The 19,199-nt window shown below is 36.5% G+C and overlaps 1 protein-coding gene across 1 annotated transcript; it reads right to left on the bottom strand.

Moving 5' to 3' along the window:
- Positions 1-1,235: 1,235 nt before the first annotated feature.
- LOC112174769 (transcriptional activator DEMETER-like) lies at positions 1,236-11,250 on the bottom strand. The gene is given in 21 exon segments (XM_024312580.2): positions 1,236-1,604; positions 1,804-1,842; positions 1,935-2,049; positions 2,188-2,253; positions 2,338-2,477; positions 2,719-2,776; positions 2,867-2,903; positions 3,182-3,625; positions 3,740-3,822; positions 3,902-3,938; positions 4,081-4,149; positions 4,225-4,316; positions 4,409-4,493; positions 4,606-4,685; positions 4,790-6,215; positions 6,314-6,404; positions 6,777-7,139; positions 7,221-8,385; positions 8,388-8,956; positions 9,558-10,404; positions 11,038-11,250. Coding segments are annotated over 20 exon segments (5,784 nt in total). The 5' UTR covers positions 10,273-10,404; positions 11,038-11,250; the 3' UTR covers positions 1,236-1,494.
- Between the last annotated feature and the right edge of the window lie 7,949 nt (positions 11,251-19,199).

The following is a 19,199-nucleotide window of genomic DNA, read 5'->3' as shown; positions in this document are numbered from 1 at the left end:
TTTATGTATCTATGAAGCTTTTCTGTTTTCTGTTACACAGTTTATAAGGTTGACTTACTCTATAGTTGATGCTACTTTGTGGCTTCTTGTGGGAGTTGAAGTAATTTTAGGTCCTTATGGTGTTTCCTGGTTCTTGGTCTTGCTTGCAGTTCAAATACTAAATACAAGGATGAGTGTTGAAGATTTCAGAGTTTATTATGTTTGCTTTGCCATTCTCATATTTTCTTCGCTAGGGTCTATTAACTTACAACTTAGACTGAGACTGTACACTTCTCGCCCATTATGCTTGTTTCACTTTAAATTGAACTTTATTAGAAACTAGCCAACACATAAAATTCTTATACTAACAAGGATCATTTCACAACATTAGTTGGAGCTTTGTTTCTCCATTTCCACATATACCAACAAACAAATATAGACAAAGCATTTCATTGCAATACCATTTCTTCTGATGCTTTTCAGATCAAGGTTAAATGGCAATGTTTGAAATTACCTCAACCACTAGAGATGGCAAGCAAGCATTGATCAACGATATTGCCAGTGGGATTAGTACCATGTTACATGTGCTAGAACAATTAGTTGGGACTTTATTATAGAATACTAAATCACCAGTATCATTTTGAACAATACTGGTAAACGTTACTCTATTCATATCCGCAACCCTCTCAGAAGAGAATTAGATCATCATCCCATTTAGATCAAATGCCCCCCACTCTGATGGAACTTAAGTACATTCTCATTTTTCATGAGTAAATCATTTATCTTCAAAGTTTCTTTTCACCATCTTGGAGAGAGGATTCTGTAGAAGGGAGAGTAATAGAGGAAGTACTTTTCTGGGGAGAATTCTTGTTCCATCTTTTTCTTGCATCACAAATACTCATATGGCATCATTACAACAAGTTTATATAAGCATTTCAAGAAAATTTAGAACATGACGCTCTCTCTTCTACATTATTCTGACAGTAAAGGAGCAACGCCCTAGCTGACTATTTAAAGTTAGAAAATCATAATAGTAGTAACTGATCAAACTTATAAATCAAAACATCATAATTGATAAACTTATTCGTGAGAAACTCGAGAGTGCTAATTTGGTTTAGTTCCCCAACAGATTCATCCTTATGGCTTTTATTCGGATATTTTTTTTTTATCTTTTATTGTCACATTCATGTACGTAATTTATGTAATTTTTCTGTTGATTGACCAAATCTAATTATAATTCTTGACAGGGAGTGAAATTGATAATCGAAGAATTGCTCTCTTTTGAGCATTTATTGAAACAATAATAATGGGGATTATTTCTTTACAACAATTTTTAATGAGATCTCAACTTTTATATCTGAATTTGCTTTCTGCTACCTTCCTACTGTATAATGAATGCCTCTCATGCTAGAGGAAGAATAATTGAATATGCTAGAATTTGTTAGTCATTGTTCTTCTTTTCATAAAGTCAGTGATCTGATCTCCTGAAAGAAAATCTTCTCTGCACCATGGTCCTCACTCTTCATTTTTGGCCTTCGTCATCTTGCTTTGAGGAAAGTGCAATCTTGTGATTAAGGGTTTTGGCGCTCTTGTACTTCTGTCAAAGCCCCTTACACAAACATATCCTGCAAATCAATCAATCAGTCAACAAGTAAACAATTGAGCATGTTGAGTAGAAGATTAATTGTAATTGCCAAATACTATTTATGTGTTGGAAGTTAAATTCATGGTCTTCTGTGATCTTCTTAGTTCTATACTTTGCACCTAAAGAGTTGTTCTCAAGCAGATAAACTAATATGCAAAATTCAAGTTGGTATCACATACCTCTCCAAAAGCAGTACTGGATCCCCTCTGTTGATAGACCTATTACACACAAGTAATTCATTGTAAGTAACCTATACATCTTTAACTGAGTTGTTATGTAGTAAATGCTTATAATCTTGATTTTCTGTTACCTTTGAATATTGATGTTACAGAAGTTCCAAAGTACACAGGTCGTCTTGGTAAATCCCATATCCATCCCCTTGGAACATCAATTGGGTTGACACTAGAAGCATGATCTGCAAACATCTGCATGGTGATCAAGTAGTTAATAGCTATGAGTGCACGGTATATAGTAAATCTAGCCTGCAAAATGTACTCTTAATACTGCTATTAGTTAATCAAAAATGTGCAGAGTAGAGAAACATAAGTTTGAAAAAGACTTGCCTCATTAACCTGAAAGTATGTGCCATTGAGTGGAAAGCTCCCTCTCATTGCTGTTCTACAAGGAATCTGTGACAGATTGAGTTCATTTGAGTAAAGAACTGCAAAGTAGTCTATCTTACTGTTACATATCATCAAAATTGATTTCCTCACCAAAATTGTCCCTCTGACTATCTGTGACTTTTCTTCTCTTATACTGTTGCATGAAAAGCATGTCTTCTCATTGCACAATCTGGTTCCATCTTGGGAGCCACACCTGCTTTCTGGTGGTTGAAATGAATTTGCAGTTTCACCTATTATATATTGTGCAGAATGAATCTTATCAGTTACCAATGTGCATAATACCACACTTCATATCTAGTAGGAAATTGCATGATTTCAAATCTGCATGTTAGTTGTCTATGTGCCCTGTGTTTTGCGAGCTCTACAATTAGATGAGCAATTTCATCTGTAATCAGAATGCAAACTTTCTGGGATTAATTGGAATTTTAAAATTAGTTAGACATTTTCAGGAATATTCTCTTCCGAGCTTACCTGGTGTCCATATTGCAAGAAGGTATGGGCTTGGATCATCTGGTTCCCGTCTGTCCATCTGTAAAGTAAAATAGCGCTCAACTCAGCATAATTATGTTTCAAGTAGGTCACTACATATTCATATATAAACTTTAAAATTATGGCTTACCCCTTCCAAAAGTGGATGTGAATCTGGTAGTTCATACCTGCAATATATCAGGAACAGATGGATAAGTGTGTCATAGAGAATTTATGTCTATGTACATATGTTTGCATTTCCATATGGATGTCGAAAATGATATTTGTTGGCTCCTTGCCATAGGGTTCAGTGAAATCTCCCAAGGCAAATACAATATTTAGACATCGACTATTCTCTAGATTGGCTTTTGTTCACACTATAAATTGGCTCTTGTCTAGCTGATTTCATATTAGTTTATTCTCTAAAGCATATGTGGTTTGTAAGTAGGGAAAGACATGCACTTACACTTGGTGCTCTGTTCGTAGTCGACTGACATTCTTGAGCTTGGGAATAGGCAGAGAAGCAGCTTCTGGATTCAAGGCAACTAAAGCCTTGGACATGTCACCTTCTTGGAGATCCATGTTCTTTTGCATATAGTTTTGTAATGTATCTGTGAACTGTTCCATGCTGACATTGATGGTAGGAATCTCATCAGGATCCTCCTCATATTCCTCATTGAACAAGTCTTCAATGTCACTTTGTGATAGATTAGTGAATTCTTGCTCTGGTGTCGCTGGTTCTTCTATGATTGGTTCACTTCTATAAGAACCTACTTTCTGAAGCGAGTAGTTTTCAGGTGGAGGTAATGACATTATATTGCCAGCTCCAGCAGGATTCTTCTCAGCTACAGCTGCAGTATTTGAACTTACAATACTCTTCTCCTCTGGCCCCGGCAGGGCAAGTCGAGCACTGCACCAGACAGGTTTGGTATTAGTTCTTTAATAATCTCTTTTTTTTTTTTTTTTTTTTAACTTCTATGTCCTGTTCCATGTATATGTGTACTTTTCAGAGATTAGTGCGAACCTTGCAAAAGCACTTGCGAAGTGTCTGCACTCGCCTCTCATTGGACATGCGTTGCAATTTGGTTTGCTTTTTGTGCAGAAAACCTGAGAACAAATCAATGTGAGACAAAATATATATAATAATTACAGGTCATGTTTGTAACAAATGAAACCGCATGCATACCTTTCCAAATGTAATCATCTGGTAGTGTAACTCATACCTGTAGTACAAAAGTATCAATTAGTAAAAGCATATGTAATTGAAATTGGATAAAAAAAAAAATTTGCCGAATCAATATGAATTCTGCAAGTAAAAATAGGTTCTCGAATTGCATGAATAGCTTCAGGGAGCTATGAGATTACAGGGTTAATTGATCAAGTTTGCATAATCTTGGCCAGAGATACTTTTGAATTGACTCCAGCATCGGGTACCTACAGAAGAATATAATTAGCACTTGCAAATACCGGAACATTTAAGCATTCACTTTATCAAATACTATATCTTACAGTTCTAGGAGATGGAGCTGGAGTGATTCAGGTAATGGTTGGAGGGGGACCCATCCAAGTCGTACTGCTATTCTTCCAACATTTGTATCAACCTTTATGTACAAAATGAGAAACAAAAAAAATCATTGACTGTAAGATGTTCTCCATCTCGTTCAAAATCAGTAATTAGACATGTAAACTTTACCGGGAAAGCAAGATGGTGAAGTGTCAAAAGACGAACACATTCCACACTTTTCAAGCCCAAACCTCGAATACTTAATAGATAATCCCTGCAAAAGAATCATTTTAAAAATTACTAAGTCCATGCATTTCAGTTTAAGGGAGGCAATAGTAATATCTTAGAAGAAAATGAATTATATGGAATGGCTTGGCTTGGCTTACTTTGCTTTATCAGGGGGCACATCTCTCAACCATTCCAAATCGATGCTTCCATGGTCTTTAACCACTCGATTTAGGAAGTCCTGCAAACAATTTGCAGCCGTTAGTGTGAAAGATGTCTTAACCTATCCACTGACTCACGATGGTCAACAAGGCTGTTAAACTAGACAATAAGAGAAGGGAAAACCTGAATTCGCTCAGCTAGCATGTTGTTCATCCCTCGCTCCCTGATAGCATTAGAAATCTCTTTAACATTAGCATTTATAAGTGCTTCATAGTCAAGCGAGTCCATTGCATCTTTGTTTCTTTCCTTTTTCCTACCATCGGCCAGCACCTGCGTTCTCAAATTATCCCAGTCAACTGCGTTCTTTTTGTCACTTTCTGACTTTTTCTTCCTTCCTTTTGAAATATTAGTAACAATCTCATTCTGTGACCGTTCATGGGAAGATTGCTCCTTTGTATTTGAATTAACCGATCCATTGTTCACTGTAGAGATACTATCTCCGGCATTTGAAGATTTCTTATTCAGCTGATTGACATTTGGGACTTGCTGCATGCCATCATTCTTCTTTCCTGGAAGTTGTTCACTATGTTTTACAGGCTCTATGAATGAATTTTTCTCTAATTGGAAGGTCTGGTTCCCCTCATGTTGATGACTTTCGCGGGAAGGTTGATAATATTCATTGCTGGGTCTTGGCTGACAATAATTTTGCTGGTCACTTGAGTGCTGTCTGAGAGCACCATATGGATCCTTTGTGGCAGGTTCTTGAGAGCTCCACAAAGTACTTTGTTCGACAGATGAACTAACAACAGTTCCTGACAATTCCTTATTTCTGAAGCTCTTGTAATAGTCATCTTTTTGCACATTGACCTTGGAAGCAGTTGAAGGCCAACAAGAAGATATGCTTTCTTCACTGAAACTTTCCAATCCAAATGGCTCTGGTTCTCCAGAATTTAGGTACATCTGTAAATGATTGCTGCTGGAAGGAGCAATTGATGGTCGCATTTTTCGGTTGTCAAGATTGATTGGATTTGTGACTGAACAAGTGCCACTGAAATCATCTATTCTGTCTGATCTTGTCTTTAGCTCCCCCCATTGTTTAAGCCTCTGCCTGGATCCATCATCTAATAGTGGACTTCCTTGTACTTCATGGTAAAAGTCTTGAAATACGATATCTTTCTCCATCGGTGGGTAAGCTGAATTAGAGCTAACCTTGTTGGGTTGGCGCCGAGCGGTAGGACCTTCTGCTTCTGAATTGGAGACCAAGTATGATCTAAATCCTGCAGTTCCTTGAGTGACCGAGGAGCCAAAAGAATCTTGAGATGATACAAATTCTTCCTCCAAACATTGACTATGTGCCTCCATTAAGTTCTTTCCTGTCCTGGAAGTCTCACTGTCTCTCTGATGTTCTGGAGATTCATAGGGTGTCATAGAGATTGGGTTATAGATTGGTTGACTTGTTCTTTCTTCAGGCCATTTGGTAGCATCATCTGGGATTGGAATGCATACTTCTGGTTCTTTAACCAGTATGTCTGTCCCAACCTTGTCTTGTGTTTGGTGATTGCTCATTGACTTTAGCGGAAATCTTGCTGCCAAAGACATGAAGGCAGAGCTGCAAAAAGAGAGAGGAACAGAAACATATGGTTCACCTCAGAACCTCACTTAAGAGAAAAATCTGGTAGTAAAATCATGCTAAAGCTATGAAAATACCTTGATAGATGGTCTGAAACATTTTGAGTAAGGAAAACTCCAATCACTGAGTCAACAACTGATCCTTTCCACCGTGAAAAACGTCTGTCCCCTGCATGAAGTAATATTGGATTAGTAATTTATTTGCATGTCATTAAATAATAGACTATCCAATAACTGAAGAAAACAATAACAAATTTAAGTTTTTCCGATACATGAGTAGCAAAGGTAATTGTATTTGATATTTATTCAAGATAATTACAAATCTTGTCTTCTGTTAAGTTACCATCACTAGCAGTACATGATGGGCATCATAACTGTCACTTCCAGTCTAAATGCTTCTTCATTTTATAAGACTTTCTGATTAAAGTATTTAATGAGGTATCAGAAGTGTAGATGGTCATGTTGAAATTACTGTCATAACACATGCAACCTGGTAATTGATGATTATCTAATTTTAAGACAAATATAGAAGGTATTGTACCTTGAACAAGGTGCATGCGTGCAATGAATGAGTCGACTCGACCTTGGAAAACCTTTCTTTCCTCTCCCCAATACTTCTCCTTTTGCTTGTCAGGTCCTTCAGTGCCTTCACTTCCTTCCTTCCCCATCAGAAGGTTCCAAATCCTATTTGTTTCTGAGTCAAGCTCCACTTTAGGCCGTGGCTTACGTTTCTTAATATATTCAGACCCTTCATAGGGAACAACTGCACCATCTCCTTTGTATGGAACAAGTGCATTTTGCGCTTGCTCCTGAAATTCATTGCAGCTCCCATTGATGCTCAGAACACTAAATCGATGTATGATGTCATCCATAATTGAAGGATATATTGTTCTTAGCGGAAGCCCTGCATCAAAATCAAGAGGTATGTTATATGAATTTAATGAGTTTGAATCCAAATTTATAGGTTTCTTTAGGTGGAAAGTACCTAATGTTTTTGCAGAAGACTGTTGATGATCATACAAGAAATCCTGTTCTTGCAGCATTTTATCTGTACTTGGTAAAGCAGATTCCAATACAGTGGATACCACAGCCTGCTTCGTTGCTGACTTTGGTTCCTGAGTTTGCAATTCCTGCCTCTTACCTCGTCGAGAGGATTTTCTGGGAGATGATGAGACAAGCTGCTTACATGTTTCCATTGTGGAATTGGTAGAGAAGCTAAGAACTTGAGTGATTTCTTTGCAAGAATTCGATTTGAATGGTATCTGCTGCTTTGGCGAATCATGCTCAGAAGCTATAGAATCAATGAACCTGTCACTGGTACACTTGTTGACCCCATTGTTTTCTCTCTCTTTCATTCTGTTACTTCCAATGTAAGAATTCAATATTGTATGGTTTAGTGCTGCTGCAAATCCATTGGAGTTGGCATCATTTGCCCTTTTTCTTTCAACTCTTCCAAGACCCTCCTCAACTGCTGTGACTTTAAACGGCATGTCGTGGATGGACAAGTATCGATTGTCAACTTTCTGCTTTTTATGGCTTGCTTTGCTGATAGTGCAGCTACGTTCCTGATGGCCATCCAATTCAAATGTCTCCTGGCACAACAGTGAACTAGACAGATTATTGGAACAAAGATGTGTCTGCTGAATATTATGACAATATTCCCTCTTGGATCCCCTTCCTTCACTAGCAGGTGACAGAGCTTTTAGTGCTGATTGATAGGCACCCTGATTAACACTTTCTTTAGTCTTCTCATGGTTTTCACCATTAGTCTTTGCTCGCACGGCATGTTTGCCTACTCTTTCATCCTGGCCATGTTGCAGCATGGGAGCGTATTCATATCGACTATCTGCATGCCTTTTTGTGACATGCAAATTGTTTATCTGTGTGTCTCCTCTTGTAGCATGAGGCACTGCAGATTCTTGTCCTTCTGGAAGAATTATATAGTTACTTGGCAAATGACTCATTGAAGGGCCAGGGTGACTCATAGATTCCAGTCTCTGGTTTTCTACCATCACTTCATTTTCTAGGTCAATCAGCTTAGCAGACTTCATTTTAGACTGATTATTTCTAGCAGCTTTGCCCTGCTTTTCAACTGTGGTCATTTCCAAATCAAAGTCTAGAACTCTCCTGCATGATTTGCAGCTATTCCAGCATTATGGTATGTTGCTTCACTCGTACCATCTACCAGTTGACTTGACGATTCCTTTTGGACATTCTTTCTAACGTATTTCCTCTTTCCTGTTCGGGACTCCTTAGGCTCTGCATTCTTTGCAGTTGCAGGCTTTGGAGTCCTTTTGGTTTTGCCTTCTATGATTACTTTTGGCCTGTGCTTCCTTCTCTTGGGTGTTTTGTGCTGGGCTGTCTGGTTTAGATCAATCCCTCTGTCACTTTCATGGTCAGAATCTTTATTTTCCTTGTATGGTGTAGAAATGGTTGCAGAAGCTGACTCCACGATATTCTGCAAGAGTTCTCCACCATGTTTCTGAATTGCTACATCTCCTGTAGACGTGAAAAAGTCCACCTGCTTGTCGTTTTCCTTGCTAGAGCTTTCATCTGTCAAGGATGTTTGTATTGCCGAAAGACGGTTGTTCTCCATACGATTGGCCCTATATGGTGTGAATTGGAGTTGGCTGGGAACACATGAAGTAGTATCGGCTTCTGTTCTCGGTGAGGAGTTTAAGTTTAGATCATAGCTCGGTCGCAAGGGCATGGGGAAAACATCTGTGAATAAAAGCAATTTTTTTGTGTAGTGTTAACAATGAATACAATTTTGAAATCATATGTTCATATGATGCTCCGTTCTTATGTTTTCTAGATCATTTACAAGTGCAACGTGCCAAACCCAACTGAATGGTCAACTTCATCAATTCTTCATATAAAATGGGAAAAAGCTTTGAACAAATCAATATAAAATTTAAGCAACATTTAGATCTTTCCTTTAACCTATAACATCAAAGACCAGAATGTTCATGATATGAATTATGATTTTATTAAGAGATTTGGTGAATGTAAGAGTTTCTGCCAACTGATTCGATATATCAACAGGATATGATAATTCCCAAATGGAAACAATAAATCTCACCTATTTTAGTATTGCGAACAGAGTTACTATCATGTTACTATAGATGTGCCATAAAGTGAAATTGATTAGTGGTACCAGTGTATCAAGTTCCAACCTATGTTCTTTCTCTCCTAACTTATTGTCATTATCATTGGAATTATAACTGCACAAACTGTAATTCATGATTCTTTTTAACAATGGTTCATAGAAAATCTTCCTTCATAAACAAGAGAAATATCAGAATTGATTTAAAATACTTACTCTGGCTTATATGGGGTGAGCTGTGACCATTACTCAACAAGTTTGAACTTGAGCTGTGATTTTCGTTGTTAAGCAACCAATTAGCTACATTGGAATGCCCCTGACTGTTATCAAACAGAGAAGGGAAATCCACAACCGTGCGCCTGCTCATCACCGCACTCGAAGGGTATGAACCATTGTTGCAATTTTGGTTGGTCAGCAAGAAACTACTTGAATTGTTTCTTTGGTTGGCCACTTGAGGATGCAACTTAGGAGTTAGAGGTGCATTTGCTGCTATGTCAACACTTCTGCTAAGATTCCTGTCTGCAGAGGCAACGTAAACTGCAGCTGCATTATCCTGAAGTAGTAGTTGTGTGAAGGATTCATTGTTCCAACTTGAGCTGTCACTGCCAAGCAACTGTGAGTATGAACCTGGAATGTGATTTGTCATTCCATTCTGCGGAGCCAGACGTCCATCAACACCATAACACCCAACATTTCTAGGAAACTGGACAATTGGGTTGATAGCTGGGCTCATGCCATTGTAAGTATCACCCAATTGTACATTCCCCAATTCGTGTTGCCAATTTGCTGCTGGTAGGTGATTACCGTGGGGGTTAAGCAGCATAGGGTGAGGTTTCAATGGAAGAGGCTTCTGAGGCGTTACCGGTACCCAAGGAGGCATGGACCGAAAATCCTCATCCACCGGAACTGAAAAATCCCCTCCAAACTTCATACTTGAGCTCAGCCCCTCGGCAAACTAACCCAACTTTCTGACTTTCCTATTTCATGAATTTGTATCGGAAATGTCCAATACTACTCCGGACCAAAATCCACAAAGGGATCCCTCCAACAAAACAACTTCCACCTGAAATGCAATGCATAAAAATAACCCACATTAATGAAATTAATTTATTTCCAAGAGGAAAAAAATTAGGATACCATATGTGATACAAGGCTGAAAAATCATTTGCACCAGACAATTCTCTACAACTATGACCAGTTATATATTTCTACAGGAAAACATGAATGGCAATAGAAAGCCAAATTAAAGCAGAGATATAAAAAGTAACTGAGGAAATGGTATAACTTAGGAATTAACTGATTTCAATATGATCTAAATGGCAGAAATTAAGAGCCAAAAGGATAATATCTGCAGAGAATCTTCAGGCTTTGGTCAGTATTGCATGAATTAAATGAAAAATCTTAAGAATAGTAAACTGCATTCGATATAATGCTCAATCAGACATACCTACACAACACAAACACCAGCTATGTTTGTTTCCAGAAATACAAGAAACCCAAAAATTTAAAGCTGAGACATTACAAGGTAACTCAGAAACGAATTGACTGACTTTTAATGTGGGAATTAAATGGCAAGAACGCAAAAGATAATATCTTGACACAGAATCTTCATTGTTTGGTCAATACTGCAAGAATTAAATGGAAAAGATTGAAACTTTAGTGAAATGTATTCGAGTGGATGGAAAGCTCAGCTCACCGATCTGACTGTGAGTCTCGGAGTCGGGGCCCGGCGACTCATGGGTCAGTCAATGCCGGAAAAGTCAGTTAATTTTCATGGAGGAAAGAGAGAGAGAGAGAGAAAGAGAGAGGAGAGAGAAAGAGACAAGAGAGAGAGAGAGAAAGAGACAGAGGCAGTAAATTAAGAAACCAGAAATTATAAATTATAGGCAGCAAAAGTGTCCTTGGCACTTCCTGAGTTTTACAAAAGTGTGGTCACCCATATTTAATGACTTTCCAAACTGCTGCTCCAGTGGTTTTGTTTCTTCAATTTAGGACCAAGGTCCCATGAATGGAAGTGTGAGTGATTAAAAGTTGCACTGTTCCCGAGATAGCTATATAACTGATGACCGTTGTGATTTTTACCATTATTTTTTTGTTTTTTTTTTAACTCCATGCATTCATGTGTGACACTAATGAGCATCCTCGCCTAGGATTTTGTACACATAGGTATAGGTAGGCGATGCTATAAAAACTGATTTTGGTCAATGAAAGATAGAGAGATATAAATATGAGTTACGCACAGCTGTTCCCTCAATTCTATTTCAGGTTGATGTGACAAACTATCATAAAAAAAATATAAAAAAATTATGATATGCAATAAAGTGCTTACAGAGATTAGAGAATGAAGCAACGTAACGTCCAATTGGTGTCGAAATGTTTCAGTCGTTTGTATCTAAGAGAATGGAAAATGATACACTGTTACTTTACACTAAAGTTGAAATGTTTCAGTTGTTGCTTTGAGAGAACTGAGAATGAAGCACTCTCACTTCACACTGGTGTCAAAATGTTTTAATTGTTGTTATTGAGATAATTCTGGTTTGATATTCAATGGATTCTCGCCAACGAACTATTTATTCACCTCAACGAGTTCGGTAAAGAGGATTCATTTCTATATAAGAACAAATACTCTTAAATTCGAGATTTGACTATATCCGTAAACATTAAAATACCATAAATCTCGGAATGCAAATCTATGTGTTGAGAAAAAAAGCAGATTTTCATTTATGACAAGAACTACGTGAGTTTCGTGCCCTTCAACGTCTCAATGTCTTGCCACATACAGCGGCAACCAACAATATTTCTTTCTTGTTCTGCGGCGAAAAGTTAATGACAAAGGATTCGTTATATATTAGAAAGAAATATTTCTAAACAAAAAATTGACCGCATCTTTGAAGTTCGAAATTGCCGTAAATCTCGGTATGTAAATCTATGTGTTAAGACAAAAGCAAATTCTCATTTATGTCAAGAACTAAGTGAGTTTCGTGTCCTTCCTTGTCTCAATGTCTTGCCATAGCGCCAACCAACAATATTTTTTTTTCTCTTTCTTTTTTGCGGTGAAAAGTTAATGATAAAGGATTTGTTATATATTAGAAAGAAAAAATTGACCACGTCATTGAAGTTTGAAATAGCCATAAATCTCAGTATGTAAATCTATGTGTTTAGAAAAAAGCATATTTTCATTTATGTCGTCAGTTTCATGTTCTTTCAAGTCTCAATGTCTTGCCATAACGCCAACCAACAATAATTTTTTTACTTTTTTTATGGCGAAAAGTTAATGATAAAGGATTCTTAACATATTAAAAAGAAATATTTCTAAACAAAAAACTTATCGTGTCTTTAAAGATTGAAATAGATGTAAATCTCAGTATGTGTATCTTAATTTTTACTAAATAATAAATAGTTCACCATATATGACGGATGCAATAGAAATGCTGTAAAATTGGCATCACACTGCACTGAAAGTTATTATGTCATCCAAATTAGGAGTCGCATTAGAACATATAAGAATTGTAATTCGCAAATGTTTCCTGTGATTGCCGTTAATTTTGTTTTATGTAAAGAATAATGAATTATCAAATGGTATGGGAATAAGTAAATTCTACACAACTTGAGCTATATTCAACCTTTTATGTGTGTATTTGTCTTCTTTTCTTGAGAAATTTCATCACCATTCTATTTGGCTGGCAACCACGTTTGTTCATCATTAAGTGTGAAATCTTCTAAATTTTTATTACCTTGAAGTTGTCTAAAGTGTTTTTTTTCTTTGATTCATTTAAGTTGTCTAAGTTAATGTGTATTTGGCCTTTCAAAAGAAAAAAGTTAATGCGTATTTGGTGAGAAGATTTTTTTTTTAATTAATTTGAACAAATGCTCCTATCTTAAAATGAAGTGTTTGAATAAGCTTGGTATAAATGGATTGTTACGCTAACAAGTAACATCTTTGTCCTTGTCTCCCTAATTATTAAGAAAGTCTGTTTGAGAAATGATCTTTTTAAATAAACCATTATAAACTATTAAAATGTAAATGGTGACAGTCAAATTTCAAAGTGAAATTTATTGTATTTTTATTTAATTTAGAATGAGTTAGATAATAGTCCAATTTCATCATCAATGTTCTAACTATTTCAACAAGTTTTTCTTTTTCTCATCAAAAAACAAAATTTTCTTTTCGTTTTTCATGATTTTGTTAACTGGTTGTTTTGTATTCCTAACTACCCACTACGTTGTAATACTCCAGAAATTCATTATTAATTTTTGATGATTTTCTGGAAATTATAAATTTGATTGTTAGGACGGTTTCGTGATTCGAGGGCGGAGCAAAAGTGTTTCAGACGAATAATTACTTGAAAAGTTTCATTTTCGAGGGGTCAAAATGTTGACTTTTTATTAGTTGAGTTTCTCCAAAAACGTCCTTCACAAAGGTTGTAGAGCGCGTCGATACGATTTCGTAGACATACGGAACGCGAAAATCGGAGTTCGTATGAAGAAGTTATGGTCAACGGAAAAAGTTTCCAATTTTAGATAAATAGAAAAATCGGAAAATAAAATAAAAAAATCCAAGGTTTCCAAATTTGGAAACCCCGAGCTCTCTCTCTCCACAGCCATCCCGATTTTTCCGACAATATCTTCGTTGTCCGGCCACTGATTGAGGCATCACCAATCGCGTTCGAACCATCTCTTCCTCCTCTTCAAGTCTGTGGTGGTTTGGTGGCATGATTTGAGTCGTAGGAGGTGCAACAAGGCGGAGAAGAGGGTGGCGGCGCGACCTCTGACCCATCATGATTTCTCACATTCCCGGCCATCTCCAGCGCCGATTCTTGGGGGTTTTGAAGCCCATGATATTCTAACCAATCCTTCCAAGATAGAGAGATATAAATATGAGTTATGCAAGACCAACAGCTGTGCCCTCAATTCTGTTTCAGGTTGATGTGACAACTCTATCATAAAAATAAAAATAAGATATGCAATAAAGTGCTCACAAAGATTAGAGAATGAAGCAATGTAACGTCCAATTCGTGTCGAAATGTTTTAGTCGTTTGTGTCTGAGAGAATGGAGAATGACACACTGTTACTTTACACTAAAGTTGAAATGTTTTAGTTGTTGGTTTGAGAGAACTGAGAATGAATCACTCTTACTTCACACTGGTGTCAAAATGTTTTAAGTGTTGTTATTAAGAGAATTCTGGTTTGATATTCAATGGATTCTCGCCAACGAACTATTTATTCACCTCAACGAGTTTGATAAAGAGGATTCATTTCTATATATATAAGAACTAATACTGTTAAATTCGAGATTTGACTATATCCGTAAACATTAAAATACCATAAATCTAGGAATGCAAATCTATGTGTTGAGAAAAAAAGCAGATTTTCATTTATGACGAGAACTACGGGAGTTTCGTGCCCTTCAACGTCTCAATGTCTTGCCACATATAGCGGAAACCAACAATATTTCTTTCTTGTTCTGCGGCGAAAAGTTAATGACAAAGGATTCGTTATATATTAGAAAGAAATATTTCTAAACAAAAAATTGACCGCATCTTTGAAGTTCGAAATTGCCGTAAATCTCGGTATGTAAATCTATGTGTTAAGACAAAAGCAAATTCTCATTTATGTCAAGAACTAAGTGAGTTTCGTGTCCTTCCATGTCTCAATGTCTTGCCATAGGGCCAACCAACAATATTTTTTTTTCTCTTTCTTTTTTGCGGTGAAAAGTTAATGATAAAGGATTTGTTATATATTAGAAAGAAAAAATTGACCACATCATTGAAGTTTGAAATAGTCATAAATATCGGTATGTAAATCTATGTGTTTAGAAAAAAAGCATATTTTCATTTATGTCGAGAACTTCGTGAGTTTCATGTTCTTTCAAGTCTCAATGTCTTGCCATAACGCCAACCAACAATAATTTTTTTACTTTTTTTATGGCGAAAAGTTAATGATAAAGGATTCGTAACATATTAAAAAGAAATATTTCTAAACAAAAAACTTATCATGTCTTTAAAGATTGAAATAAATGTAAATCTCAGTATGTGTATCTTAATTTTTACTAAATAAATAAATAGTTCACCATATATGACGGATGCAATAGAAATGCTATAAAATTGGCATCACACTGCACTGAAAGTTATTATGTCATCCAAATTAGGAGTGACATTAGAACATATAAGAATTGTAATTCGCAAATGTTTCCTGTGATTGCCATTAATTTTGTTTTATGTAAAGAATAATGAATAATCAAATGGTATTGGAATAAGTAAATTCTACACAATTTGAGCTATATTCAACCTTTTATGTGTATATTTGTCTTCTTTTCTTGAGAAATTTCATCACCATTCTATTTGGCTGGCAACCACGTTTGTTCATCATTAAGAGTCGAATCTTCTAAATTTTTATTACCTTGAAGTTGTCTAAAGTGTTTTTTTTTTCTTTGATTCATTTCAGTTGTCTAAGTTAATGTGTATTTGGCCTTTCAAAAGAAAAAAGTTAATGCGTATTTGGTGAGAAGATTTTTTTTTTTAATTAATTTGAACAAATGCTCCTATCTTAAAATGAAGTGTTTGAATAAGCTTGGTATAAATGGATTGTTACGCTAACAAGTAACATCTTTGTCCTTGTCTCCCTAATTATTAAGAAAGTCTGTTTGAGAAATGATCTTTTTAAATAAACCATTATAAACTATTAAAATGTAAATGGTGACAGTCAAATTTCAAAGTGAAATTTATTGTATTTTTATTTAATTTAGAATGAGTTAGATAATAGTCCAATTTCATCATCAATGTTCTAACTATTTCAACAAGTTTTTCTTTTTCTCATCAAAAAACAAAATTTTCTTTTCGTTTTTCATGATTTTGTTAACTGGTTGTTTTGTATTCCTAACTACCCACTACGTTGTAATACTCCAGAAATTCATTATTAATTTTTAATGATTTTCTGGAAATTATAAATTTGATTGTTAGGATGGTTTCGTGGTTCGAGGGCGGAGCAAAAGTGTTTCGGACGAATAATTACTTGAAACGATTCATTTTCGAGGGGTCAAAAGGTTGACTTTTTATTAGTTGAGTTTCTCTGAAAACTTCCTTCACAAAAGTTGTAGAGCGTGTCGATACGAGTTCATAGACATACGGAACGCGAAAATCGGAGTTCGTATGAAGAAGTTATGGCCAACGGAAAATGTTTCCAATTTTGGATAAATAGAAAAATCGGAAAATAAAATAAAAAAAATCCAAGGTTTCCAAATTTGGAAACCCCGAGCTCTCTCTCTCTCTCTCTCTCTCTCTCTCTCTCTCTTCACAGCCAACTCGAGTTTTCCGGCGATATCTTCGCCGTCCGGCCACTGATTGAGGCATCACCAGTCGCGTTTGAACCATCTCTTCCTCCTCTTCAAGTCTGTGGTGGTTTGATGGCATGATTTGAGTCGTAGAAGGTGCAACAAGGTGGAGAAGAGGGTGGCGGCGCGACCTCTGACCCATCATGATTTCTCACATTCCCGGCCATCTCCGGCGCCGATTCTTGGGGGTTTTTGAAGCCCACGATATTCTGACCAATCATTCCAAGATAGAGAGATATAAATATGAGTTACGCAATACCAACAGTTGTGCCCTCAATTCTGTTTCAGGTTGATGTGATAACTCTATCATAAAAATAAAAATAAGATATGCAATAAAGTGCTCACAGAGATTAGAGAATGAAGCAATGTAATGTCCAATTGGTGTCGAAATGTTTCAGTCGTTTGTATCTGAGAGAATGGAGAATGACACACCGTTACTTTACACTAAAGTTGAAATGTTTCAGTTGTTGGTTTGAGAGAACTGAGAATGAAGCACTCTCACTTCACACTGGTGTCAAAATGTTTTAACTGTTATTATTGAGAGAATTCTGGTTTGATATTCAATGGATTCTCGCCAACGAACTATTTATTCACCTCAACGAGTTCGGTAAAGAGGATTCATTTCTATATAAGAACTAATACTCTTAAATTCGAGATTTGACTATATCCGTAAACATTAAAATACCATAAATCTCGGAATGCAAATCTATGTGTTGAGAAAAAAAGCAGATTTTCATTTATGACGAGAACTACGTGAGTTTCGTGCCCTTCAATGTCTCAATGTCTTGCCACATACAGCGGCAACCAACAATATTTTTTTCTTGTTCTGCGGTGATAAGTTAATGACAAAGGATTTGTTATATATTAGAAAGAAATATTTCTAAACAAAAAATTGACCGCATCTTTGAAGTTCGAAATTGCCGTAAATCTCGGTATGTAAACCTATGTGTTAAGACAAAAGCAGATTTTCTTTTATGTCAAGAACTAAGTGAGTTTCGTGTCCTTCCATTACTTGAAACATTTCATTTTCGAGGGGTCAAAAAGTTTACTTTTTATCAGTTGAGTTTCTCCGTAAACTTCATTCGTAAAAGTTGTAGAGCACGTCGATACGAGTTCATAGACATACGGAACGCGAAAATCGGAGTTCGTATGAAGAAGTTATGGACAACTGAAAATGTTTCCAATTTTGGATAAATAGAAAAATTGGAAAATAAAATAAAAAAATCCAAGGTTTCCAAATTTGGAAACCCCGAGCTTTCTCTCTCTCTCTCTCTCTCTCTCTCCACAGCCAACCCGAGTTTTCAGGCAATATCTTTGCCATCCGGCCACTGATTGAGGCATCACCAGTCGCATTCGAACCATCTCTTCCTCCTCCTCTTCAAGTCTGTGGTGGTTTGGTGGCATGATTTGAGTAGTAGAAGGTGCAACAAGGCGGAGAAGAGGGTGGCGGCGTGACCTCTGACCCATCATGATTTCTCACATTCCCGGCCATCTCCGGCGCCGATTCTTGGGGGCTTTTGAAGCCCATGATATTCTGACCAATCCTTCCAAGCGGCTTGAAGCACCTTGAAGTGTGGAGGTCGAATAGAAGAGTTGAAATTCTAGGGTTTCGATCGGCTCCTTTTCTTTCGAGGTAAATTCAGGTCAAATGGTTTAGATTCTGACTTTGTGCTAGTTGAAGAAGTTGTTGGGCTTGTCGTTGTGAACATTTTGGCATAGGTTTCATAACCAAATTTGAGGGTTGCTGGCGGCGCGTGGAGCTCGAGCTCAGCCACTACCGTCTGTGTGTGGCGGCGCATCCAGCCAGTTTTTGGGGTTCTGTTATCATAGTTGTCATCTACTAGTCAATACGAGCATGTTGATATATTATGGGGTTATGTCGTGATCATTTGAAGCATGTTAGATTTACGCAGTTTCTGTTTTCTCGATTTGCGATCCGTAAGGATCTGATCGTTGGATTGTCTTACAATTTTGTTAAATTGATCCTAGAAGTGGTCTGGAGACCTTGGGAGGTCTCAAAGGAAGTTTTGTCTCGATTGACTAAATCTTTGGTTTTTGGTTCAAAGGCTCGATTCGAACCGTAACCGCTTTCGTTTTAATTGTGTACTAAGTTGTGACCTTATTTTACTTAGGTGATAGACAGATTGTGTTCTGTGCTTTATCTCAGCTGTAAGAGAAGACGCAACGGGATTTAGAAGTGAGTAAATCTCACGAGGTTCATTTAATAATAGAGTTACTTTATTATTCGGAATTATTTGATAAATTGTGAAATTGTTTTTGGAAATAAATTTTTTTTTTTAAATTATATGAACTTGATCGTCTACGGTTCATGGGTAAGTTACAAATGAAATTTTATTATAAAAATAAATTTTCACAGGTTTTGTATTTGTGAACTATAGTTGGTATTAGTAGCATTCTTGAGCGGATAACTACGTGTGTGTGTGTGTGTATTTACGTGAAATATATATATATATATATATATATATATATATATATATTGGTGTAGTTGCGTGGTGAGGTAGAATTAG

This window comes from Rosa chinensis, chromosome 6 (genome assembly GCF_002994745.2).
Source record: "Rosa chinensis cultivar Old Blush chromosome 6, RchiOBHm-V2, whole genome shotgun sequence".
Lineage (NCBI taxonomy): Eukaryota > Viridiplantae > Streptophyta > Magnoliopsida > Rosales > Rosaceae > Rosa > Rosa chinensis.
The sequence above is the reverse complement of the archived record's forward strand: the minus strand, read 5'-3'. Positions and strand labels throughout refer to the sequence as shown.